The sequence below is a fragment of the Balaenoptera physalus genome, assembly GCF_965194825.1.
Source record: "Balaenoptera physalus genome assembly, chromosome: 2".
Classification (NCBI taxonomy): domain Eukaryota; kingdom Metazoa; phylum Chordata; class Mammalia; order Artiodactyla; family Balaenopteridae; genus Balaenoptera; species Balaenoptera physalus.
In genome coordinates, this window is record NC_138883.1 from 44732535 (window position 1) to 44759383 (window position 26849).

General features: G+C 37.9%; 1 protein-coding gene across 2 annotated transcripts in view; it reads right to left on the reverse strand.

The window, feature by feature from the left end:
* PELI2 (pellino E3 ubiquitin protein ligase family member 2) overlaps nt 1-26849 on the reverse strand; it is a 209944-nt gene that overhangs the window by 23749 nt on the left and 159346 nt on the right. For both annotated transcript variants that reach the window (XM_082450460.1, XM_082450459.1), the window contains exon 3: nt 8714-8815. In XM_082450460.1, the coding sequence (XP_082306586.1) occupies nt 8714-8815 (102 nt within the window). The remainder of the gene's footprint in view (nt 1-8713; nt 8816-26849) is intronic.

The window sequence follows — 26849 nt, forward strand, 5'->3', positions numbered from 1 at the left end:
CACAGAAACGAAGACCCAACACAGCCCAAAATAAATACATAAATATTTAAAGTTGCAGAATCTTCCCTCGGCTAGATTCATTTAAAAGCTGGATGTGTAACCCAGAAGCTCTACTGATTCAGACTGCTGAATGTTTTTAAGCCTTTTTTTAAAGCTACTCTCTCTTTCAAGTATATAATACAGTATTATTAACTGCAATCACCATGCTGTATATTACATCCCAGAACTTACTCATCTTACAGCCAGAAGTTTGTACTGTTCGACCAATATCTCCCCAATTCCATGCGCCACCCCCCCCCCCACCCCCTCCAGCCCCTGGTAACTACCATTCTACTCTCTGTTTTTATGATTTTGATTTTTTTTTTTAGATTCTACATGTGAGTGATATTACACATCTGTCTTTTTCTATTTGATTTATTTCACTTTAGGTTTTTTTTTCTTTTTTTTAAATTAGAAAAGTAAGATACTCTGCAAAATATTTCACAAATATAGGAAAGTATACAGGAGACTACTCCAGACTCAGGAACAAATCTGTCCTGGACCTCGATTCCAATGAAGCTTAGGAGTAAAATGTGAGAAGCTCTAAAACTGCCTGGTCACCACACAAAACCCAGAGCTCTCACAAAGACATAGGCTATGATTTAATTTCTGTCACCTCCGTGGAAGAGGGCAAAGACTTTTCAAACTCTGTTAAAAGCTCAAAGCTGAAACCATGCTCCAAGCTGAAACCATGCTCCAGCAGAATGTCACACAACCACTCCTTGTCTATAGGGATTACTCTCTTCAAGAAAGGCCATTCTGATTTCATCCCAATGTATTAAATTAATGTCTTGATGAATCAACTGAAATTGCCTGTAAAACATGACATTTTATTCCAACTGGAACATACTACTAAGATCAATTATTTCAAGACATGATACTTCCCTGACTGGTCATTTAATATTTATCAATTCACTTTCACTTAAATCTAACCTGTAGAGTGTTAGCGTATTTCTATACTTTAGGACACAAACCTCATGTTGCCTTTGCCAGGACAAAAAAAATCTAAGCCACTTTCCTAATGAAAACTCACCCAATGTGGAAGACTTGGAGCCTGTCCTTTCTTTTGACTATTGGATCAACTCTACGTTATTTTAAGGGTAGTCATGTGGACCAGCCATGATGTATCTGAATTTCATCTGATATTCACATAGTGGCCATGGGGAGAATTTTACTCCCTGCTGCTGACTGATATGCACATATACAGCATCATTTGGCACTTTCAGTTGCGTATATATATGAGAAAAGTTTGGGTTTACCTGGTTGTCAGTCAAAGTCAGCACAGGTAAAACGGTGTGAAAGCACCCAAAAGGTCCTCCGTCACCTTTCCTGGACCAATCCTACCCTCGTCCCTGCATCTGTAACCTTATTTTCTCACCTCCTTCCTATGACAAGGATGAGGTATTGCTGCTCCTACCCATGACCAACCTCTCCCTGGGTGCTTGGCATCCCACTCTTCTCCCCTTTCCAAGGATTTTACTCCTGAAGTTGGCGCCTCTCTCTCTCCTGAATGATCAATTTCTCTCTCTTACTGGATCACACTGTCAGCTATCAAACATTTTTTTTTTTAGTTTTTAAAATTTCAACTTGTCACTTAATAGCTTTTAAAAATATAACAAAAATGAGTATTAGAAAAATGATCATCCGCGTGGATGCTTCAGGAATGCCAAACTGCTATTACAAGTTTCCAAACGCATTCCTTCTCGATTTCCTTACTTGTCTCATCCTGCACCGTTAACAGACGTTTCACTGCTTGGCTGAGCAGTTTGAATAGCACCGTTCTAGACTCGTCTCTCATCTTTGAAAATGTCTGCCTTTGCTTGAGAGCACCTCTCGAACTATAGCCCCATTTCTCTGATTCATTTAATGGCAATACTTACGAAAAACCTGCCACCAGTTACTACCCTCTGTTTCCTTACTCATCCCCGTGACCCACTCCGAAGCCACTCCAACTCTCAGCACGGCTCTACTGAAACCCCGCCTGCTGAGGTTTCCAGGGCTTACATGTCCTGGTATATCCGTACCTGGTATTAAGTTAATGAAACCCTTCCAGGCTAGCTGGCCAACAGCCCCTTTCCCTTCTCCTTCTGTTCTCTCCCCCAGGTAACCTCACCAAATCCCATTTTAGACCCAAAGCCCTGATCTCTCCCTCAGCTTCAGACTAGCACACCCAATCTCCACGTGGATGTCTAATAAGCATCTCACATGTAACATGTTTCAAATGTTACACTGGATCCTCTTCAACCCCTAGGTTCCCTATGTCAGTGAGTGGCATCCAATTTGCTCAAGCTAAAAAATCAATATCCAGGAATCACCCTGGATTTTTTCTCCACACCCACACTTAACCTCGTGTAAATTCTATCAACTCTTCCTCCAAAATGCATCTTCAGTCCTTGCGCGTTTCCCCACCTTAGTTCTGGCTGCCCTCAGCTCTTACTTGGATTTCACTGACTTAGACTCCAAACCGGTCTCCCTGTTTTCACACTTGCCTCCTACATTTTTCTCTAGACAGTAGTTGGAGATATCGTAACAAAATATAAATTGGATTTTCTCTCTCCCTTGCTTAAATTCCTCCAACAGTTTCCCCCAAACTCCTAGAATAAAACCCAAAGTCTTTACTTGGCCTAAAGGCCCCTTACTCTCCCGGCCTCTGCCTACCTCTCCGAGTTCATCTCACGTCACTTCCCTCTTCCTTCGCTCTGCTCCCGCCTTGGGGCCTTGGCACTGCTGCAGTGCTGGCTTATCTGTGGTCTCTTTGCCTCCTCTACAATATATGCTCCATGAGAGGGGAGACTTAGCTGTCTATCTCCAGTGACTAGATGAGCATCTGACACAGTAGGTGCTCAAGAAATGAAACTGATGAATGGAGGATTATGACAGTGAGCTTGAACCCTGTGAGCCTGTGAGACACACAAACACACACAAGTACAATGTTTTAGGAAATAATTATTAAAATATTGTTTAACATTTTTCTCAACTAAATAGATGCTAATGAAATGTTACCATCTAGAACTACTATAAACTAAAAAAAAAAAAAAAAAAAAAAAAAAAAAACCAAAAAAAAACCCAAACCAAAAAAACCAAAACATAAGGCATTGCAGCATTTAGGTCTGAAGCATATGAAACTGAGAAACCAGAGGGGGAAATGACCACTAACTCTGGTTTCAGGACCTCGTCAGTTTCCTTAAACCCCCAAGATCAGAATCGTCTTTGCCTTTGATTCCTTTTCTAAACTATATTCTTCTTTATATTTTACTTTCTCAATACCTATGCTCTTTTCCCTTTCCTTTATTTACCCCTATTCTAGAAAATAATTACTAAGATCTTATTCTGGCTATATTAACTCAGATTTTGTTAGTCTTAACCCATCTCCTAAATTTAGATCTAGGTTTGACTTTCTCAGGCAATGGTACTTCCGAGTTCTGAGCCTATTATCTGATTCCACTGTGGGAAATGCAGCACAAGGCCCTTTTTTTGGTTCATTCTGATGTTCTGCTTTTAAATGCTCAATTAACCTACAAATCGTTTTAATGGGTAATGGCTAAAATGAACAGCCCTCAACACCAAGGTCCATACCTGAGAAATATGAATGCTGCAGTGCTTTTGCTCAGTGATTTTTGTCAGTGGTAGGTTTTAGACATGTAAACTTGTTAAAAGGAGGAAAAAATTAAAACAAGCTTGATTTTTCAGGGCCTTCTAAGTTGCTTAATTCTACTCTGCTTAAGAGTGATCTGACATTAATCCTCCAATATGTCCAGTCAGTCTGCAAAAGGAATCAGATTATTTTAGTAAAAATAACAAATGGGTTATGTTTTCTTCATACATCTATAAATTCCTGTTGAATTATCGTGCCTTATTTAAAGAGACTGAGTAGGTACTATGTAGAGAATGGAGAACTCAGGAGACCTAAACCTTTAGTTCTGCCACTAGTGACATCTTTGCCCTTAGGTTAAGTTACCTTTTCTTTCAAAGACACAGATTTCTCAGTTATAAAATTAAGAGGTTAGTATAGTAAAAACTGGTATTTCTCATTGTGGTCCATGAAACTCTGAGGGTCCTTGAGGCCTTTTTAAGGGGCCAGGTCCATGAAGCCATGGTTTCATAATATGAACCATAATATTATAGTTTCATAATAAATACGAAGATGCTGACATTTGCTCTGATGGTGTGCTTTACAATGATGTGCTTTAGCGGGAATCAAAGCAGTGGCACCAAACTATACTGATGGTCACCGTGTACCTCACTGCTGTGCACTTGCAGTTAAAAAAATGCTGATTTCACAGGGGGTAAGGGTGGGGGAGGGATATGTATGCTTTGATGAAGCAGTAAAAAATTATTAATTTTATTAAATCTTGAGTCTTTTAATAGTCTGTGTGATGAAATGGGAGGTATGCATAAAGCATTTAGAAGTTCAAATCAGTATGGAGGTTCCTCAAAAAAAAAAAAAATTAAAAATAAAACTACCATGTGACCCAGCAAACCTACTTCAGGGTATTTATCCACAAGAACTGAAATCAAGATCTCGAAGCAGTATCTGCTGCCCATGTTCATTGCAGCATTATTCACAATAGCCAAGATATGGAAACAACCGAGGTGTCTATTAACGGGTGAGTGGAGAAAGAGAAAGCAGCATATACATACAATGGAATACTATTCAGCCTTAAAAAGAAGGAAATCCTGTCACATGCGATAATATGGATGAATTTACAGGACATTATGCTAGGTGAAATAAGCCAGTCACAGAAGGACAAATCCAAGTACATGAGGTATCTAAAATAGTCAAACTCACAGAAACAGTGTAGAATGGTGGTTGCCAGGGGCTGCGGGGAGAGGGAGATGGGAGATGTTGTTCAATAGGTATAAAGTTTCAGTTACACAAGATATTCGGGTAAGTTCTAGAGATGTGCTGTACAACAGTTAAAATAGTTAAATACTGTATCATGCACTTAAAAATGTGTCAAGAGGATAGATCTCATGTTAAGTGTTCTTACCACAATAAGTGGGAAAAAAAAAGAACTAACAGGAAGCTGAAAAAATCCAGCTAAATCTTTAATTCATTCTGCATTGGGTGAGAAGGAAGAGAGTGAACAATTTGAGTAGAATGTGACTGTACAATAGTGAAGAACACACCATTTCTGTCACTGAAGAATAGTAATGAAACAAACATGTGCAACCACAGTAACCTGTTGATTTTAAGTGGTAAAAAAATGTCCTACCAACAACTGTAAAATTTTCTGGATTTATGTTTTTAGTACTGAGAATCTTCTACCTATGTAACACATTAGTAAAAAATCTTATATATTCAAGATGTATAACTTTGGAAAGTATTAAAGAAAGAAATTATTACAGAGTTCCATAAAAATATCAACAAGGAAGCATATGCAGATGTTTATTTAGGGAGAGCTTTTTCTTTGGGAGAATGAGAAGGAAAAAACATTTAGAATATTATAAAATGGAATGGCATGAAGAGTAAAACCACTGTTAATAATGTGTCTAAATATCATACATGTTACTTTTGATGTACTGGCACTTAAGTAACTATGCCTGTATCTCTGACTGCGACTCACCTTACCCATCTATGTATCCATCTATGTATCTATATAGGATTGTTCAGGTTTTTTAAATAGCTAACACATTCACAAGGTTCAAAGATAAAAAAGCATGGAATACCTCCCTGGATACCACCCTGCCCAGTTCTCTTCCCCACAAAAACCACTGCTCTATTAGTAATGTCCTGTTTATCCTTTTGGAGACTTTTCAAGCATATAAGCATATTTAAATCATTTAACTGTACTAATTTGCTATCTAATAATTAATATGCTATTTAATATGTTTAATAACATTAATTTATTAACATTAAGTAACCTTAATTGAATATAATACTATCAAAGCCTCAATATATTTAATCATATTAACTTTAATTCATTAAATATGTTTGGAGCTCTTTTTGTGACTGTATGAGGCTGTGTGAGCTTTTCCTAGTTCTGCTGTACAGCCTTGGAGGCCTCCACTACATGGCTGTACCTGAGCTTACTTAACTGCTCCTCTACTAAAGGACATTTAGGTTGTTTGCAATCTTATACTATTAAACCACGCCACAAGCAATAAGTTTGTAAAAATGTCATTTTGCATGTATGCAGGGGAATCTCGGGTAAATCTCTAGAAAGAGGAGAGCTTTAGAAAGAGAAAAGCTGAGTCACAGAGTGCAAGCACTGTGTATTTTTCATAGGTATTTCCAAGTCACTGTCCCATAGAGGTCAGACTAATTTATAGGATGTAGGAGAGCATCTGCTTCCCCACACCTCTGACAAAACATTTTGGATTTCTGCCAATCTGGAAAGTGAAAAATGGTACCTCTGTGTGATCTGAATTCACATTTCTGTTTTATAAGCGAGGCTGAGCAGGTTTTCTTATTTTTCAGAACTATTTATCCCCCCCTCCTTTTTCTGCCCCCACCACGTGGCTGGCGTGATCTTATTTCCCCGACCAGGGATTGAACCTGGGCCCCAGCAGTGAAAGTGCCAAGTCCTAACCACTGGATCGCCAGGGAGTTCCCTATTTCCCCTTTTTGATGTATCTACGATACTTTTTTGACATTTGTTTCAACATCATTTATTTAATAATTTAACTCTCCATATAGAAATGCAAAGCCTCCTGGTTGAATCTGTGTTTGCTTTTTCCATTAGCCTTAATTTTAATATCCTCTTGTTTTAAAGTACCAAATCTTGAACGGACTCACAGACATAGAAAACAAACTTGTGGTTACCAAAGGGGAAAGCAGGGGGAGGGATAAAATAGGAGTTTGGGATTAACATATACACACTACTATATATAAAACAGATAACCAACAAAGACCTACTGTATATAACTTGTAATAACTTATAATGGAAAAGGATCTGAAAAAAGAATATATTTCTGTGTGTATATACATGTATAACTGAATCATTTTACTGTATACCTGAACCTAACACAACATTGTAAATCAACTATACTTCAATTAAAAAAAACAGTACCAAAGCTTGGATATATTATTAATTCCCTTCTTTTTAAATTAATTGATAATTTTTTCCTTTATTATTTCCTTCCTTCTGCTTTCTTTTGATGTGTTTCTGGACTTTCAATTATATACCACTAAAACTATTCTTGAGCCTGTCCTTTCTTTTTTTAAAATTTTTATTGGAGTATAGTTTATTTCTATAGGACATTCCATCTGAAAGCAGCAGAATACACTTTCTTCTCAAGTGCACACGGAACATTCTCCAGGATAGATCACATCTTGGGTCACAAATCAAGCCTCAGTAAATTTAAGAAAATTGAAATCATATCAGGCATCTTTTCTAATCACAACACTATGAGATTAGAAATCAGTTACAGGAAAAAAACTAAAAAAACACTAACACATGGAGGCTAAACAACATGTTACTAAACAGCCAATGGGTAAATGAAGAAATCAAAGAGGAAATCAAAAAATACCTAAACACAAATGAAAACGAAAACACAACAATCTAAAACCTATGGGATGCAGCAAAAGCAGTTCTAAGAGGGAAGTTTACAGCAATACTATCTTACCTCAGGAAACAAGAAAAATCTCAAATAAACAACCTGACCTTACACCTAAAGCAACTAGAGAAAGAAGAACAAACAAAACCTAAAGTTAGTAGAAGGAAAGAAATCATAAAGATCAGAGCAGAAATAAATAGAAACAAAGAAAACAATAGCAAAGATCAATGAAACTAAAAGCTGGTTCTTTGAGAAGATAAACAAAATTGATAAGCCTTTAGCCAGACTCATCAAGAAAGAAAGGGAGAGGGCTCAAATCAGTAAAATTAGAAATAAAAAAGAAGTTAAAACGGACACCACAGAAATTCAGAGGATCGTAAAAGACTACTACAAGCAACTCTATGCCAATAAAATGGACAACCTGGAAGAAATGGACAAATTCTTAGAAAGGTACAACCTTCCAAGACTGATCCAGGAAGAAACAGAAAATATGAACAGACTAATCACAAGTACTAAAATTGAAACTGATTAAAAAACTCCGAACAAACAAAAGTCCAGGACCATATGGTTTCACAGGGGAAATCTATCAAACGTTTAGAGAAGAGTTAACACCTATCCTTCTCAAACTGTCCTCTACTTTCTTACTGTCATTTTTTAAAAGGAACTTTTTCTGATCAGTGTTTAGTTCCTTGAGTTTCTTTCTTCCTTCCAAATAATAGAAGCACTTAAAAGTTTTTACATTTTCTTCCGAGTACAACATCAGTCACATCTCATGAGTTATGCTATTAAATGTTTCCACAGTTATTTTTTAAAAGGCCTATAACTGTAGTTTTGATGTCCTCTTTGGTTCAAGTGTTATCTAGGAAGTATTTTGAACATGCTAACTTTTAAAAGTAGCTGGCTCTAAAAATGTTTGTTCTTGTTTTTAGAGTCTCTTTTTTATTGCACTGAGATCTGAGAATGTAGTCTTTATAATTTCTTTCTGCATTTTTAGAATTAAGTGTTTTCTTAGTCTTTTGAAAACCAAATAGGAACAATTTAAATATTATCCTCACCTTTTTCCCCTTGGACATCACCAAACACTAACTGTGCTAGAAGTTCTGACTACATATCAAAATAGAGAATCGAAGGAAAAATGTGCTAAAAATTTCCATGGAAAAAAGAAAGATGTTACCTGAAACATATCCGTATCTTTATCATGTGTGTACTCGACCACCACAGTCTGATTCCTTGACAGAGTGTACGATATGCTGTGTTGACCTTTGCAGCTGATAGCCTAAATAATGAAATAAAAAATATAAAAATTTGTTAGAATTTCATTTCAACAACTTACCACAATTCTGTTTGTAGTTAAGAGATATCACTCTACCAGCAAAACCCAACACAAGCCAGCATTTTCCTAATGGTCAGAGCCTGTCCCTGCTGTGCCCTGAATTACAGAGGAGCCAGCAGTCATAATACTGGGTTTACCAAATAGTCATCCTTAATACGAAAAATATTTTACTTAAGCCAAATCAAAGTTAATTCACTAGTTTCCAAGACATGATTTAATCATAGTCCTAGAAAAACATATACTTTCTCCATGTTACCTTAACTCAGTGACAGAATTTTCAGACTAATATGATTTAAAATTTCTTAATTTATTTCACACTGAAACAGATAAGTCAGGAACATGTTGTAATAGCATTTTTCCTACATGATGGAGATTATGAGAGTAAAAGAATCACTGAAAAAAAGTAAAATTCTATAAAAACTTCCATATAATAATGTACTGTTTTAGCCAATGATAATCATACCTATATTCTGTTCTACATCCTATTTAAAACTTGTATAAGCACTTGCTTAACCCAGATATTTATTGAGTTAATAAGGTAGCTAAGTTAGTTTTATCGCCTCTATTTTTAGACTAGACTAAAGCTAATAGTCTTTTTCAAAGAATCCAGAAACCAATAATATGATGTTGTTCTTATTTCCTCCATAATGATATATTTCAACCCATTTTAAGTTGTGGTCACATTCTTTAAAATTTCCAAATTAACAAAGAAGTTTATTTAAGTTATACTCCAAATTATTTCAATTACCCTGTCCATTCAACTTTAACCTATCTTCATTTCCATTCTTTTACATTAAGTATAACAAATAAAACTTTAATAAGCCTATCTATTAAACATTTATTGAACGATCACACTGTATGAAGACCAAGAAAGACTAAGACAGCATTTGGAAGTAGCTGGACATACATATAGCACCTAAATGAAAATGTACTCTGAACATTTATGTTTGACTAATATAATTGCTTAGAGTAATAAATAGTACAACATTCCAAATCAACTTTGAAGTTAGCCTGGTTAATCTCATGGTTCTTCAATCATCTGCCCTCAGGAACTTCATGGTTGAAATGATGTTTTATTGTACATGCTTCATTAAGATAATGCAAGTATTAGAAATAATAATTATACATTTAATATGATTAGGAAGCTAAAAAAAATACTTCTTATCGACTACTCAACTCCAGTAACAAATACAATCTTAAATTTTCATTGGTCTGAGTCACATAAATTCAGTGGTACTGATAGAAGTGACATTTTTTGAAAGTCAAATTAATAAAAAATTATTTCCAGTTTAAGGTAAGTGGATGCTTGTTTATAGTTAAGTGAAAAAACCCACTTAAAAATAATTTTATTAAACTCAAACTTACAAAACTGATAACCAGGGGGGTGATTATTTATACAATAACTTATTTTACAGTTCCTTAAAAAGTATCTGTTGCACTTAAAAGTTTTCCGTTTACAAGTGCACCAACTCAAACACAATTTTCTTGGCACACACGCTACACAAAATAAGAATGTCTGTAGTTTGCCAATTATCTGCAAAAGAAGGAGTTAACAAGTGTCAGAACAGAACACCTTTGAAAAAGACATTTTTGCATGATGGTACCCTCTTAAATACAGTGCTTCTCAAACTTCCACCAAGGTTGCCTTAACTGGAAGAGAGTTATGTGAGCCCCTGGAGATGTCTGGGAGAGCAATCTAGAAGTGAAGCTTCTCACGCTTGAAACATCTTACCTTGAAATTAGTCTAAATTTTGTATTCTACTCCTTAACATGCCTGTAGTTTTAACATTTAAACATTTTAACTATTTAAACAAGTTTGCTGGGAAATCAACGCCCCAGGAAGACCTGCTGTGCTCCCCCCACGACCTAGTGCAGCTTCCATGCCACTCTGGGAAGCCCCGGAAATATGCATTTTACGGGCCCTAAGTTGCCCAATTCTTCTAGAGTGTTTTATTCTAAAACTACTCTTGTGGCCCAGACTATCATAAGCATGAATAAGACTATTTATAGGGAGAGCGAGCCCAGTGCCATACCTGGGCACCGCCCAGAGCCAAGGGAGCACAAAGATCTTGGCCAGCCCCTGCCCAGCCACCCTCAACAGGGAAGAAAGCGTGGGGACCCCGAGGCCTTGAATGCCGGAACCAGGTGACCTTGAATGTTGAGCCCATTTAAAGACAAATTACAATTTCAAACTTCCACCAGTTTTTGAAACGTGGTTTAAATGTGAATCACCAGAGTTAGGAAAGGTGAACACTTTGAAGGATAAGAAAACATATTTTCTGAGACTTCTTGAATAGGAACATCTTAACCATGCGCTACATTTTAGAAACCTCTGGATTTGGGGAAGACGGAGAAGTGAGAACAGAGATCCTATAGGGAGAAACAAGTCCCAGAAGGTGGAGGGGGGTCTGAGCAGCAGGTGATGAACTCCCCTGTGGCAGGACGGCTGGGGAACTTCAGAATCGGTGTGACCCACCTAAGTCACTTCCGTCCGGTGGTGGTCTCCCTCTGTGAGTGCTAAGCTGGGAGGGAAGGCCCTCCTGCAAAGAGGGCAACAGTCTGCACCCGCAGGGGGAGAAGCATGGAGATGAGCTGGCCCCAGAAAACTGGGATTTAAGCCAGGACTGGGGTTTGGAGCAAAAGGGGGCAGTCGAAACCCAGGCCACCTCCGGCCGCCACTGGGCTCCTCAGAAATAAATGGAGAGGCGCCCACTTCCCTTTGATGCCATGAATTAGGGCTCACGTGATCTTGTTTGTGCATTAAAGTCTACAGTGGGGCCAGATTTGCGGGATTTGGAGGAAGGCAAGAGGAGAGTTTAAGCTTGACCTCAATTTTTGCTTTCCATCTGGCAAGTATATGAGGCATTAAGCTTCTTTTGGGTTAGAGGTATCAATTTTTCAGCAACAATTTTAATATTTAAAATATGGGTCTTGGAAATACAGCTTCTAGTAAATTACAGATTCACTGACTTGAGTCGATCATTTCAGGTTATTTTGAAATAAACATCTCCCCAAGGCACCAAGTTGCTTTGAAATTTATTTCTGAAATATCAGAAAGGAGAGTAGGTAAGGCCTTCTCTTGGCACTCACTAGAATTCAGTACAAACACAACTACTGTAACATAGTGTGGTTTCACTACACTAGTTCAAATACGGGGACTGAGCGCCTTAAAATGGTAAGGAGAGCCAGCCCAACCAACTTGCCCAGCAGACAATACTGATTGGCCATAGTTGCTTTTCTACCATGATGAGAAGCCAGGGTTGCTGACTCCCTCTTATATCGCTACCAGTGTTCAAAGGCAAGTCTGGTCTTCGGTGGTCTCCACCCCCAGCAGTGAGGGCGTGGCAGGCATTCAAGGAAAAGTCAGATGAGTGAATGGACTGCGCCGGATTCAAGATGAGACTTGGGGCTTCTTTCCTCGGGTCTTCTCAACCTCTCCCTTACCTTTCACCAGCAACGGTACCAACACTGACACCCTCAGCTCAAATTTATTACGTGTGAATTTTATGGGGTTAAAAATATCATGATTGGACAATTACAAATTAGACACTTAAAATTACAGATCCAGAGAAGGAGAGATTCCAACTTCATCCGGTTTAGGAAGTTAAGCACTGCCCCACCCAGGTGCCCAAACCAAGGCCCTTTCTGAGCCAGGACACTTTCTTCCCAGTTGAAGATGCTTTCTTAGGGTTACTCTCCTTGTGCCACCGGTGTGGCTCAGCTGAGCCATTCTCTGTCATTCAGGGGAACAGCTAGAGCTGGTTGTCCTTGTTCAACTTCAACTAACTGACAGAGTCCTCCAAGCCTCCAGACTTTAAAACAAACATGGTTCACAAGGTCTACAGAATTTTCTTCCTCTTACAAACCCCTATGTACACACATAAGGCACTTAAAAAGATATATAATACGTAATGATACCAGAAAGGCAATCCTGCAAGATGCATAATGAGATAGGTACATGTATTCATGGAAGTCAAAGAGCTTTCAATCAGTTTTTAAAAGTATAAGTAAAATACTCTAATCTTTTATTAAGAAGCTGTGGGGTTAGTGTTCAATCACAAAGTAAAAAAGGGAGAAGGCCCGATGAGAAACTAACTGGCTTCTAGAAAATACTAACTTATTACAGTTATGAGTTAGCTCATTTAATTCAAGCTCCATAAGGCTGCTAAGTGAGCCTTTATCAACTGTGTAGGGAGAGAAAATGGAATTCATCACCAAGGCAGACATCGTTGGTTACCTACCTAATGCCCTTCACCCTGCTAGCTGAGCTGGCTGCCCATGACAAAGCCTGAAAATGAAAAGACCAGCTCTCCCAGCCTCCTCTGAAGCTAGCATGTGGAAAGGTGACCCAATCCTGACCGGTGGGACTTAGGAGAAATCTGGTGTGGAGCTCCTGGAATGGAAGACATCAAGAAAGATCCTTTCCTTTCTCTGTTAATAGAAGAAACGAATGATGATTAAGGGATATCTGGAGCTGAGGTGGCCATCAGGCAACAGGAAAGGAAGGTCAAAAGACTCTCAGAGAAGCAAACTGGGCCCCAACATCTTTGAGTTGAACCAAATCGGAAACTATCTGCCCCTGACGACTTCTGTGAGAAAAATGAGGGGTTTTAGGGTGCTTTTGGTTGGGTATGTTGCTACCTGCAGTGTAAAGCATCATTACATTGTTCAGTCCAAACTTTTTCTCCTCCTGGGTTTCCTATTTCAGTCAATAGTGTAACCGTATTCCAATCACTCATACTCAAAACCTCCGTGTCATCTCTCAGCCCTCTCTTGCCACCGTTGTCCAGATACAGTTAATTATTACCGTCATACTTAAAATCTAATCGTGAGTCAAAGCCAAGCTCACTGATTTTACTGCATTAAGGCACAAATCAAATACAAAGGAGAATAAACAATGTGCAACATTTCACTTTTTCTCCTCAAATACAAAGTAGTTGTTGGGCAACCAGTAATTACAAAACTGATTTATTCCCCAAAGGAGTTTTACAACCAGCTCCTTTATAGCACATAACTTTCTACTTTGGAGATTATTAGGTGTAATTTAATTCATCTTCCCTTGACCCTGGGCTGCCCTTAGTAACTTGCTTGACCAACAGAATGCAGCAGAAGTGACAGACGGGATTTGGAGGCTTGCAGCTTCCCCTTGCTGCCCTCAAACACTTGCTCTTGGAGTTCTGAGTGGCCATATAAGACACCTAACTACGTGGAGGCCACCACACTACAAGAAGCCCAAGCTACGAGGAGGGCCTTGGAGACTGAAATGCCATGTGGGGAGAGGGAGGCCACGGAGAAGCAAGACCCAGACACGTGAGTGAAGGAGCCACTTTGGAAATGGACCCTCCAGTGCCAGTTGCCCCCGCATTTGCCACATGGATCAGAGACACTGCCGTGGGAGCTCTTCCCAAATTCCTGACCCACAAAATTGTCAACAAAATCAAATGGATTTTGCTAAGCCACTAAGCATTGCCGTAGTTAGCTACACAACTAAAGACAACTGGACCAATCAGCTTTCAAGGTCTATTGGTGCCAGAGCATCTTTTCTGTCTTATGTGACTTATCACGTAAGTCATCACGGTGATTTGTGTGTTCACCTTACCTATGCCCCAGGGCATGGTACAGGTATAGGTAGCATGGTGCCTTTACAGAGAGCAGGGGTTGTGTTTCTGATGGCACTTTCATGAGGTCCTGAATGCATATTAAGAGGCTGTCTGTGGTTAGAACAAATATATATTTTTACTATGATAATCTTCAGTTGTCGGATGACTAAGAAGAAAATTTTGTATTAGTATTTAAAATTAATATTTATAGATCAACATATAAAAGGCATCTGTAAAGCATTCAAAGCCTTTTCAGAGAAGGCAAAAATGTGACAAAGCATGTCACATGGACAATTTTTAGTCCTTACACATTTGGAGCAGGAATAGAAGAGATACTAGGAAGACAGGAGAAGAAAACAACCAGATGTGTTGGAAGCTATGATGTACAACTTTGACAAACCACACACAGCATGTACATTAATGGGGCATGCCCTACTAAACGAGAGCCAGCCACATTTAAGGGGATGTAATATGTGTGTGCGTGTGTGACTCTGAGTTTCCAATGAAATGAAATTCCTTTTCTCCAAATCCACACCATATTTCTATTACTGTATCTTAGAACCAAATTACTCAAGAGTTTGACAGTCGCCCTTGTCTAGATGTCCAGGATGCTGACTGTTACAGAACCACAGTTACTGTTCCTGTGCCACACAGCACTGGACTAAATCTAATGAATGTGTTTTTCAAAACAGCAGCACCCTCTGTAGTTTCTCTCCTTGGGAGTAGATAGAATTAATGTTCTTTTTGCCTCTCAAAAGAGAGCGCCAGACACCTGGTGTGGCTTACACGTTCAAGGAAACTTTTCTGGATAAATCTCAAGTTTTCACAGAGCTGCTCTGAAGAGTTTTGCATCATGTGTCTGAATATGGTGGCATTCTCTGATGCTGCTCAACGCACCCCATCTTTCAGTTTCCAAGGAAACATCTCAGGAAGAAGTCAGAGATGCTCTAACAGCCCATCAGATAGGGACAATCCTAGGAAAAGTCCTGTACACTCTACTCATGGAGCCAGAGACCCCTTTTGTCTTTTGGGTTCCACCAAGAAACATAATATGAGCTTGTGTTCTCAATAGCCTTCTAAACGATGTCCGTAACTCGGCACTCTTTAATAAGGCACGGTAGATTAAGTACAGGTTCCCCAGCCAATTATTCTGCATGTTTTAGGCAAGTTTATTTTCAGCCACTTTAACTGTTAATTCTAATTTGTAAGTTAATATTTCAGCCCATCGTACAACTTAAATAAATAACTATGCAAAACTATTACCGCAGAAAGGACCTGATAAAATGGAAAACAACTACATTGATCTCTGGCAGCCGTTCTGGTTATAAATACAAGCCTTCTACGACAGGGTGGATTGCTATAGGGACAACATTGTTAACTGGTACGGAAAAACTTAATAACGGAATCTGTTTTGGGATGGGACTGAAAAAGGCCAAGGAACGGAACCTTCTTCGTTTAAAAACACCGTCTGGTATTTATGTTTAGAGCAGAAATGTGCGCACTTATGAGCAGATAAAAGGGTTTGCTGTGAATTCTGTAGCCTATTGGAAATACCTGATGAATAATTTTACTACCCAGAGCCCCGTGTCCACTGTGATGCTGGGGCAGTGTGGGCGGGGCTGGGAACTAGAGGGTATCAGCACATACGGGCGCTTGGCAGCTGCCCTGTGAGGTCTCTGGCGTTGCTTCGCCTTGCTGCAATATCCACTGACGATCCAGGACATGCCTGGACACGGGGCAAAAGGGAATATTCACGACAGATGGTTTATCAATACGACTACCCAGTTTATCCTGCTGAGCTTCAAGTTTACAGGTACTTTAGCAAAGAAGAATAAGACCATGTGTGGACATCGCAGAGATCAACGGCCAGTGGATTCTGATGTTGAGAAAAACCACACACTGGACCCCGGGTTTGGATCCTAGTTCAGTCACTCACCCACTGTAACCATTTCACCGGAGTCTTTGGTTATCACCTTTATAATTTATCAACAGAAGGACTCAATGTCGGTAGCACTGATTTCATTGTACGCAAAGCAGAGGGAACAACGTATAACACGGCATTTTCTCTCCTCAAATACAAACCTGCACTTAAAGCACTGCTTCCTGACCCAAGGGGTTACCATCATTTCCTTGTGGTCCGTAACACAGGCTTTAGAGATTACTATTCTGTTTAGCTTTAAATATATGATAGATATTGAGTGTATTAATTAAAGATAATCCTGGTATGAAAAACACGTTTTTCCAGAACTAATGACTTTTATGTCAGGCTGACAAGTATAATTAAGCAATAGGGGCTTCCCTGGTGGCGCAGTGGTTGGGAGTCTGCCTGCCAATGCAGGGGACACGGGTTCGAGCCCTGGTCTGGGAGGATCCCACATGCCGCGGAGCAGCTGGGCCCGTGAGCCACAATTGCTGAGCCTGCGCGTCTGGAGCCTGTGCTCCGCAACAAGAGAGGCCGCGATAGTGAGAGGCCCGCGCACCGCGATGAAGAGTGGCCCCCACTTGCCGCAACTAGAGAAAGCCCTTGCACAGAAACGAAGACCCAACACAGCCATAAATAAATAAATTTAAAAAAAAAATTAAGCAATAAATCCTCAACCAGTCTGGTTCAAATTGCTACAAGGAAGATGAGATCTCTGCCATCCTTGTCAATTTATGTATAAAATACGTATGAGTGCTATTTCTAAAGACAGGAGGTGGCTAAAGGAATTCATAATTTATTTTGCATAAACCTACTCTTTAAAATACTCTCTCCTTTCAAGGAGCCATATTTCAAATGGGTGCCTGAACCATTAGAAAAATGGTTAGAAAAATGCTAACTTGGATTTCATCAAAATCAACGGTGTTTCGTACAATAAATAAATCAAAGTGATAAGCCTATTTGTTAGAAGCAATGGCTTTGAACTTGGCAGTGGGCCACTCCCATGCCTGTCTGGCATCGGCTCACTGAGCTATTCGACAAACGTTGGCAGAGAACCTAGCGCATGCGTAGTGTTGGGGCAGCCGCGGTCAATCAATCCAGCAAACACAGATGCCAGAGAGGGTGAGAATGTTTGAGGAGAACGTGTTCCTAACTTGGAGTCCCTCCTAATTACACTGAAGCTGGATTTGGTCGGTGGTACCAGTCACAAGAGATGACCTATACAGTTCGGAGAATAAGACACACTGAAGGCTTGTGGCTGGAGAGTTGGGCAGGAACACGTCCATGGGCCTTGCAGAGATCTGTCCCCCAGGAATTCTTACCACTTCACACTGATGGAATGAAAAGCTCCTTGAGGGCAGCAACTCCTGTCTTTTTAAACCTGCCTTCGATTCAGGCAGTATATTGCATGGCTAAGAGTACAGATCAGGCTGGATTCCCACTCCACGGATGACCAGCTGCGGGACTCTGGGCAAGTTACTTCAATGCTCTGTGCCTCAGTTTTGTCATCGTACAAGTGCTGGTCCTGGGTCCAGGAAGGTCAGTGCTGTCTGAGGACAAAGATGCTTTAGCTACTTCTATATCCACCCAGTTTATCACCAAGTGCTGAACAAGTGACAGGTTCAGATCCAAGTCTGTATAGATTATGTCACTGTACTTTTTAAACCTATTAAGCTAACCTAACGTGCAATCTCCTCTTTCCATTATTTTGTCTCCTGTCTTTTGGAAAATAGAAATGATGTGCAGTTTTCTCACAGAGCAATGCTGTGACTAGGACACACATCTAGACACACGAACAGGTTACGTTACCAATCACATGTGTGCACTGGTCACTATCAATGACGGTCTATTTCAAATGGTGACTCTGAAAGTGCGCCCTTTACAAAGACATCTCCCCACGTGACTGCATGGCAGCTCCCCCAAAGCAGGAGAGGACGAGGAAGGGGTACAGCCCTGTTAGTGCAAGGTAGCGCTCTGGCACTCCATCCATCTCAGTGCCCACACAGACGTCCAATGTCTGAAGTGCCGACTACCTTGGGGTCTAACCCTGTGGCAAGGACCACCGTGGTCACCTGGGGAAGGATGCGGGGTCACGCTCATCTGGTAGGAGATAAAGAAACTGACCTCCAACAAATTCATTCATCAAAACAGCAGTGCATTTGCTTCGGAACATTTTATGGTTCTAGATGTGAGCAAGAAGGGGCATAGGAAGAAAGGAAGAAAATGCAATGTATTTGTGAAATGCTAAGTATTTCAGTGAAAATTAAAACAATGATGAGATTACCTCTTTGCTGTACACAAACAAGACTAGGGAAGAGAGAGAGAGAGACAGAAACCTAACCGTGGTCTCCTGTAAGAGGAGTTGGTAAACTTTAAGAGGAGATATTTAGTCAGTCAATGGACAATGCTTTAAGGGATGGGTGTGAATCTGTGCTGCAACATCTAACATTTACTTATCTGAATATTTAAGTATCTGCATACATATGATCTACTTGCCACAAGAGACAAAGCCAACTGAAAGAATGAACCCTAATAAATATGAATTATAAATGAAAATGAAGTATCTTGCAAAATGACTAAGTTGAAAAAGTAAAATCAGTTCAGTAATTCCATTTATATACTTTTATAAACAATATACTTTATATAAATCATGCATATACTGGGTAAAAAAAAGTATATTTTGTTTCTAAAGAGCACTGGAGAGAAAATACATAGGTATCTACCATAAACTATGTGTTACAGTGAGCCAACAGTAAATGCAAGCCTTAATTTGTTGCCATGAGCAGGCAAACTTCCAGATACTATAAACTGAATGACATAAATCGATTTTATACTAAGATATCCAAAGACCCGCCATATAATTATTTTAATATGTGGGCCAGTTTATCAGCTGTCAAAACGATCCCTTGAGTACTGAAGAATAAAAAGCCTAAAATTTACCCTGGTTCAAAATAAAACGAAATACAAAACCCTATTGATTACCTATAGCAAAAAAAGCAAAAGCTCTCATTTAAAAGACGTTAAAAAGAAAAAAAAAAAAAAACGGGAAGTGGGGGAGGCTCAATTTTTCCCCTCATTTTACTTGGATTTTTATTTTTAAGGCTTGGCCTTGATTTAAAATTTGCCCGTCTGCTGCAGGATCTCATTTTCGTTACGGAGTAAAACCAGTTGGATAAGGCCACGTCGTAGTTATGTAGAGACATGGAGATATTTACTCTCAAAAGACAACATTTATCTTGGCAGTTGGCATTTTCAAGATGTTAGGCCGGCTAGAATCATGCAGGTTCCAATCCTAATATACAAAACTTTGAGTAAGACAATGGCTGAAGTACAAGGAAACATACATGTACCTAACATGTGTGCCTGACCCCGCTCCCCCAAGCATTCGTACACGCTTTTGGAAGAAGTTTGGATATACATTTGAATGTTCCTCCTCAAGCCTCATTCAACTGAACTTCTTAAAAGGGCCCTCGTTATCTGTGTCCTTGGGTCGTATTCTGAAACTGTTTCTTAACCTGTAAAGTAAAACACTTGCCTTGAAGAGCTGTTGAAAAAACTCAGATGATGTTTGTAAAGGACCCAGAGTCCAGTGCCCAACACATAATAATTACTATTACAGCCAGCTATGTTTATGACTAAAACATTCATAATCTCTATCAGATAATTTAATACTTAATTTTACAGAGGGCTCCAGATTCTTGATTGATTTGGAAGGCAGAGAATATTGTTAATTGGGTAATATGTGCACAGAGTACCAAACATTACCAGTGAATAGTATGCTCCTTCCAATGCAGCCCTTGGCCACAGAGAGCGCCTCTAGTACTAGTTCCATGTATATCCTTTCAGGGAATATCGGGGTCTGTGCTAACATAGCACAGGTGGCAGAAATGAGAGCACACTGTCCACAGAGTTCTGTCCCCTGCTTCTCTCACTTAACAATACAACTTGTACAATGGTCTGCATCACCTGGCTATTTGTGCCTCCTTATTCTTTTTGATGTGTAGATATAGCTTGATTTTTCAATCTTTTAAACTTATTTAACAAAAAAATTAAGAAATAAATTTTCTATTTTACAAGCAATGTTGCAACGAATATCCATGTATTCAATTTGCATACAGGGGAATATATCTATAGGATAAATTCCTAGAGATACAATTGCTGGATCAAATGATATGTGCACTTTTAATATTGATAGTTATTGTTGAACTACTTTTCACAGAAGTGATACCAATTTAGATTCTCACCAGATGTTATATGAGAGGGTGTTTCCCCTACCCTCACCAACATAGAGAGTTATTAAGTGTTATGGTCTGTATCATATGATATGTGAAAACGACATCACTGTGCTTTAAGCATTTCTATTATCATTACTGAAGCTGAATGTGTTTTAAAATGCTTAAAAGTCATCTCTTTTCTTTACTGTGAACTGTTTATATCTTTGTCCATTACTCTTTTGGTCTTTTTCATACTGATTTGTAGGTACTCTTTATATATTACCCCCATTGTCTGTGATATGAGTTGCAAATCCCCACCACTCATTTGGCTTTTGACTTTATTTAATGTGTTTTTTCCATACAGATTATTTTTAGAAGTTTATATAGTGAAACATCAGTGTTTTTTTTCTCATTTCCAGATTTTACCTCATAATTAGAAAGGCTTTCCTCAATCCCAAATAAAGTGAACCATTTTCCATTCTTTAGTACATTTATGATTTTACTTTTTATGTTTAAAAATATTACTTGCACACTTATCTGAACAGTCGTGAGTGCGTATAAAGATAAGTTTCTATTTTCAGCATATAAAAGTCGTATTACAAGCATACAACGCTTGTATGTTTGTACACACTAGCTTCTCTTTTTCCTTGTATTTCCTATACATTTTGCTTAGAGAAAGTGATGCTGTTATTTGATACGTAATGATCACAACTCTTAGGTCTTCATTGGGTTGTATCCCTTTTCATTATAAAGAAACTTTCTTTGACTTAATACCTTTTTTTTTAACCATGAATTCAATCTTCCTTAATGTTAAGACTGTAACTTTGACTCTTTTTGTTTGTTTGCATTTTTTTGGTATGCTCCATAATTTTACCCCCAATCTAGATCATTTTGTTTTAGATGTGTTTTATATACAGCCTATAATTGTATTTCTCTACGTGATCCAATTCTTTTAATATGTAAGTTTAGAACATTCACATTTATTGATAGGTACAAGATATAGCTATACTCTCTGCCAGTATTGCTATTACTGCCTTTTATTATAGAAACAACTTTACTAAGGTCTAAGTGAGACACAATAAACTGCATCTCTTTAAAATGTACAATTTGATAAGTTTCAACGTGTTTATGTACCTATAAAACCATCATCATAATAAAATTACGCACATATCTATAACCCACAGAAGTTTCCTCGCCATGCCCCTTTGTAATTCATCCTTCCCTTCCAGCTGCTTCTTCATGTCCAGGCAGCCAATGATTTGTTTTCTATCACTATAGATATTCGATTGCACTTTCTGTCATTTTATAGGAATGAAATCTTACACTATGTACTATTTTATAATTCTGGCTTCTTTTATTTAGCATCATTATTTTTAGATTGATCCATTTAGTTGCACGTATCAATAGTTCATTACTTTTATGCTGGGCAGTATACCTTTGTAGGAATAAACTAAAATTTGTTTATCAATTCATCTGTTGATGGATATCAGGTTACTCGTTTTTGGCTACTGCAAATAAAGCTGTTATGAACATTTATGTCCAAGTGTTCGTATAAACATACGCTTTCATTTCTCTTGATCAAATACCTAGAAATGGAATAGCTGGACATATGGTAGGTGTACGTTAAACTTTTTAAGAAACTGCCAGATTGTGTTCCAAATTGGTTGTACCATTTGGTATTCCCATCAGCAATGAACGTGAGTTCCAATTGCTCCACATCCTGTCAGCCCTTGGTATTGTCATCTTTTCATTTCAGCCACCCTTATGAGCATGTAGTGGTATCTCACTGTGGTTTTAATTTGTATTTCTCTAATGAGTAATGACATGGAGAATCTCTTCATGTGCTAATTTGCCATCTATATATCTTCTTTGGTGAAATGTCTGTTCAAATCTTTGCCTATTAAAAAAGATTAGGTTATTTTCTTATTATTAAGTTCTGAGAACTCTTTATATATTCTGAATACAAATCCTTTATCATATATATGACTTGCAAATTTTCCTCACAGTCTGGAGTAGCTTTTCATTCTCTGAACAATTTCTTTCAAAGAGCAGAAGTTCTGATTTTTTATGTTTGTCAATTTGTTCTTTTACAAATCAAGTTTGCTTTTGTATCTAAGAAATCTTTTGTCTAATCCAAAATCACAAAGATTTTTTTCCCTATGTTTCCTTTTAGAAGTTTTACATTTAGGTCTATGATCCATCCTAAGCTAATTTTTGTACACAGTAAAAGGAATGGATCAAAGTTCATATTTCTGCATATGGCTACCCAAATGGTCCAGCACCACCAGTTTAAAAGGCTTAAACTTTTCAACTAAGTTGCCTTTGCACCTTTGTTGAAAATCAGTTGTCCGTGTACGTGCAGGCCTATTTTTGGACCCTATTCTATTGATCTATTTGTATATCTTTACATCAGTACCACATTGTCTTAATTATTGTAGCTTAAAAAAAGTCTCGAAGTCAGTTAGTGTGAGTATTCCAATTCTGTTCTTCTTTTTCAAAACTGTTTTGGCTTTTTTAGGTTTTTGCATTTTCAAGTAAACATTAATTTCTTTTTTAAAAAGCCTGCTGGAATTTTGATAGGGAGTGTGTTGAACTTACAAATCAGTTTGGGAAGAACTGACACCAATACTGAGTTTCCTGACCTATGAACACGGACTATCTCTTCAAGTATCTGGAGATGTGGTAGAACTCTCAGCAATGTTTTGTAGTGTTTAGCGTGCAAGTCTTGCACATCTTTTGTTAGCTTCATCCTTAAGTACAGTTGATTCTTGTTATTCACCATAGTTATGTTCTATAAAGTTGCCGCAAACAGTGAATTCATGAATACCTTGGAGAAATACAGGGTAAGGTTCCTGTGAGTCATGGGTCACAACATTTTTGTCAGCTGATCAATACATAACCTTGTTTTATATGTGTTTCTGTTTAAAGACACCTTGTTTAATACACACTTCTTACAAATAATTAATTGTCAAACAGGCAGAGTGTCGTTTTGTTCAACCTCAGGTGGCAACTCAAGTTTTTCACCATATGCTGCTCATCCCCACAAATGGCTGTGAATGTGCCGTAAGTATCGGTTTTGGGGATACCAATAAATTTTAGTGAGTAGGTGAATGTGCAAATATGGCATCCGAAAATAATGAAGATCGTATTTCACATTTTTGATGCTATTGTTAGGTGGTATTTTTTTTTTTAATTAATTTCTGAGCTTCTGTAGTATCCTTTTAAAAAATCTTCCACATTATGGTCTGTGCTTTCTTTGCCTTATGTTCTGTATTTTGTATGATTACATAGAAGGCTTATATTTCTATTTTTGTGGTTACTTTTATGTATACAACTATATAAATATGGTTACACTCATTAACTCTCTAATAAGGACAATGATAAAGGAGAATATTTTCATTTCCTCTCTACCATCCTCCCACACACACTTTTAATTGATTTTACAATGTTTACTGCTGTTTGCTTTTTAAAAAACCATTAAAGATACTTATATCTTTCTGTTTTAAATGATAGTTTTTATCTCCCAGCTATAAAATCTGAGGATATTAGCATGCATACAGCACTTTTTACCTTTTCTCCTCTCCCTGGCCTTTTATTTCATTATTTGTTATTTCTACATTGCAGAATTTAAAACATTTATAGTCTATTTTGTGACAGTCACTTTTACTTTGATTTTAGTCCTACAGAGAGTGCTTAATTCAACATCTAGATGCCAGTCTCTTTGCCAACAATTCTCCATTCACCTCCTCTTTGGCTGAAATTTGTCTTCTGGTAATTTCTTCAGTAAAGGATCATAAAAATTCTACATCCTGAGTGCTTGCATGTTTATCAATATTTGTCTGTTAGCTGTATGTGTAAAAGAAATTTGGAGTAAGTAAAAGAAATCTTGGGTCACTAGATTATGAAGTCCTTGGGCAAAAAAATCTAAGCATCTAGCATAGTGCAATAATCTTTTGAACAACCGCCAGATGAAATGAGTCACTAACAAAAATGGATGAAAGGTCTTGCACACAAAAATATTTTCCTCTGTGCATATTCTATCTTAAGACTTTTACAATCTGGCTATATTTGGTGAGAATATCATCCAAAGAAATCAGGGATATTATACAACACAAGAATCAAGTGGGGACAATCACAGCACTGGGACATAATGTGACAATGGAAAGAATGTCAGGTCAGGAGCAAGACACTTATTAGCTTGAGGCTCAGCCCCAAGACCAACTGACCAAGTCCTTCTGTGTGTTACTAAAACCTTACAAATCTGGTAAAAGAGGAAAGCAGTGGCACAGATTTCAAATGCCACTTTTCACTGTAAGAATACATTCTACGTAGGGAGAAGAATTATCATTATCACCCCCTACCCAACCTCAGCTATTATTAAAATTGTTTACATTCCTTGAGAAATTAAGGGCTGAAGGACAAGAATAGGGGGTAAGGGATATCTCAGAAAAAAGTCTGACATGAAAAATCTGTAGATAATCCATTTACACATAATCAAAAAATCAATGAGAGAGTAAAATGGCTTGATATTGAGTACACGGGGAATTCAGATCTGACATGGTTATTAAGTCAGTAAGATTATTACTATTGATGAAAAGATCTATCCATGAAGTAGATAACACAATGTGTATTCCTTAGGTGATGCTGAGGAACAAACTCTGAGAACTGCAGCTAAAAATGACCAGGGTCAATGCTCTGTTATTATTCTTGCTGTCTAGCTAAAGGAAGACAAATGAAGGGACAGATCTGCCTTAGGACTCTGCCTGAAGACTGCTGCTTAAAATAAACCAGCCCTGCCTCTAATGGTTTTGGGGAAGAGACAATATAAATACATTCAACAAACAAATGTGTTGCTATCTAGTGGATGAAGCCTATGCTGAATGGGAAACCCTATAGATGCCACCTATCAAAGCAACTTTTCAAGAATAAACCTGTGTGACCAGAGCAAGTGCGTCTCATTTATGGTACTAGGAAAGTCAGCACCCTTCAGCCATATATTTATATATTAAATTTAATTACGTTAGCAATCTAAACCCATAAAATCCTCCACTTGGATACCATTCTAAAAATAAGAAACTCAAAACAGATTTATAAAATAAGATAAACATCTGCACTTTAATGCAGTAATGATTTCTGCATATATAGTGCTTTTTCAAGGTAGAGCATTCTCATGTATATTATTTTACTTGATCATCTGGCACACACAACCACTACAATGTGGATATAATTATCCCCGTTTTGTAAAATAAGGAAACTGACTTGGAGAGGGTAAGTCATTTCCTTAGTGAATGGGTAAGTCTACACTGCACTGAAAACTCTCTTCATTACAATTCATTGCTTTTTTACAAAACAATTTCCAACTCTGGGAGAGGGCATTTATACAAACTTTCATAATCATATATAATTTTTTCTACAAAGAAAAAGCAATCTGGGATTTTGACTGAAACTGCTGAATCTATAGATCAAGTTTTGGGAAAACTGACATCTCAATAATATCACACCTTCCAATCCATGGATATGGCAGGAGACATGGAGAAATATATCGACTGATTTTTGAATAATGAACCAACCCTAACTTCCTGGGATAAACAATGCAAAAATCTTACAATTCCTCCCTCCTGCCCTTGATGTTACTCTCATATATTTGACTTCTATATATATTATAAACCCTGTAATTATTATTAATTTTGCTTTAACCAGTTAATTATCTTTTAAAGAGATTTTTTAAATGTCTTTTATATTTATCCTTATTTTTACCATGTCCAGAGTACTCTGTGTAAATCCAAATTTCCCTCTGGTATCTTTTTTCTTCTGCCAAAAAACCTAACATTTCTTGTTGTGCCGTTTGCCATTGATAACTATTTTCAGTTTTGTTTGTTTGAAATAGGTCTTTCCTTTCATTTCTGAAAGATATTTTTGCTAGATACAGAATTCTAGATTGAGAGTCTCCCTTTATCTCTTTCTCCTTCTTCCTCCCTTCCAGTACTTTAAAGATGTCAATCCATTGTCTTTCGGTTTTGCAGCATTTCTGGTAAATTGTTTTTGGTTTGTTTTTTCATTCTTATTTTTGTTCAGGGGAACTACCTCTTCTTTCTCTGGGTGCCTTCAAGATTTTATTAACAGTTTTCAGCAATTTGATTGTGATAGGTCTTACCTGTAGTATTCCTTATGTTTCTTCTCTTTGGGGTTCATTGAGCATTTTAGATCTTGGATTTATCATTTTCATCGAATTTGGAAAAAAT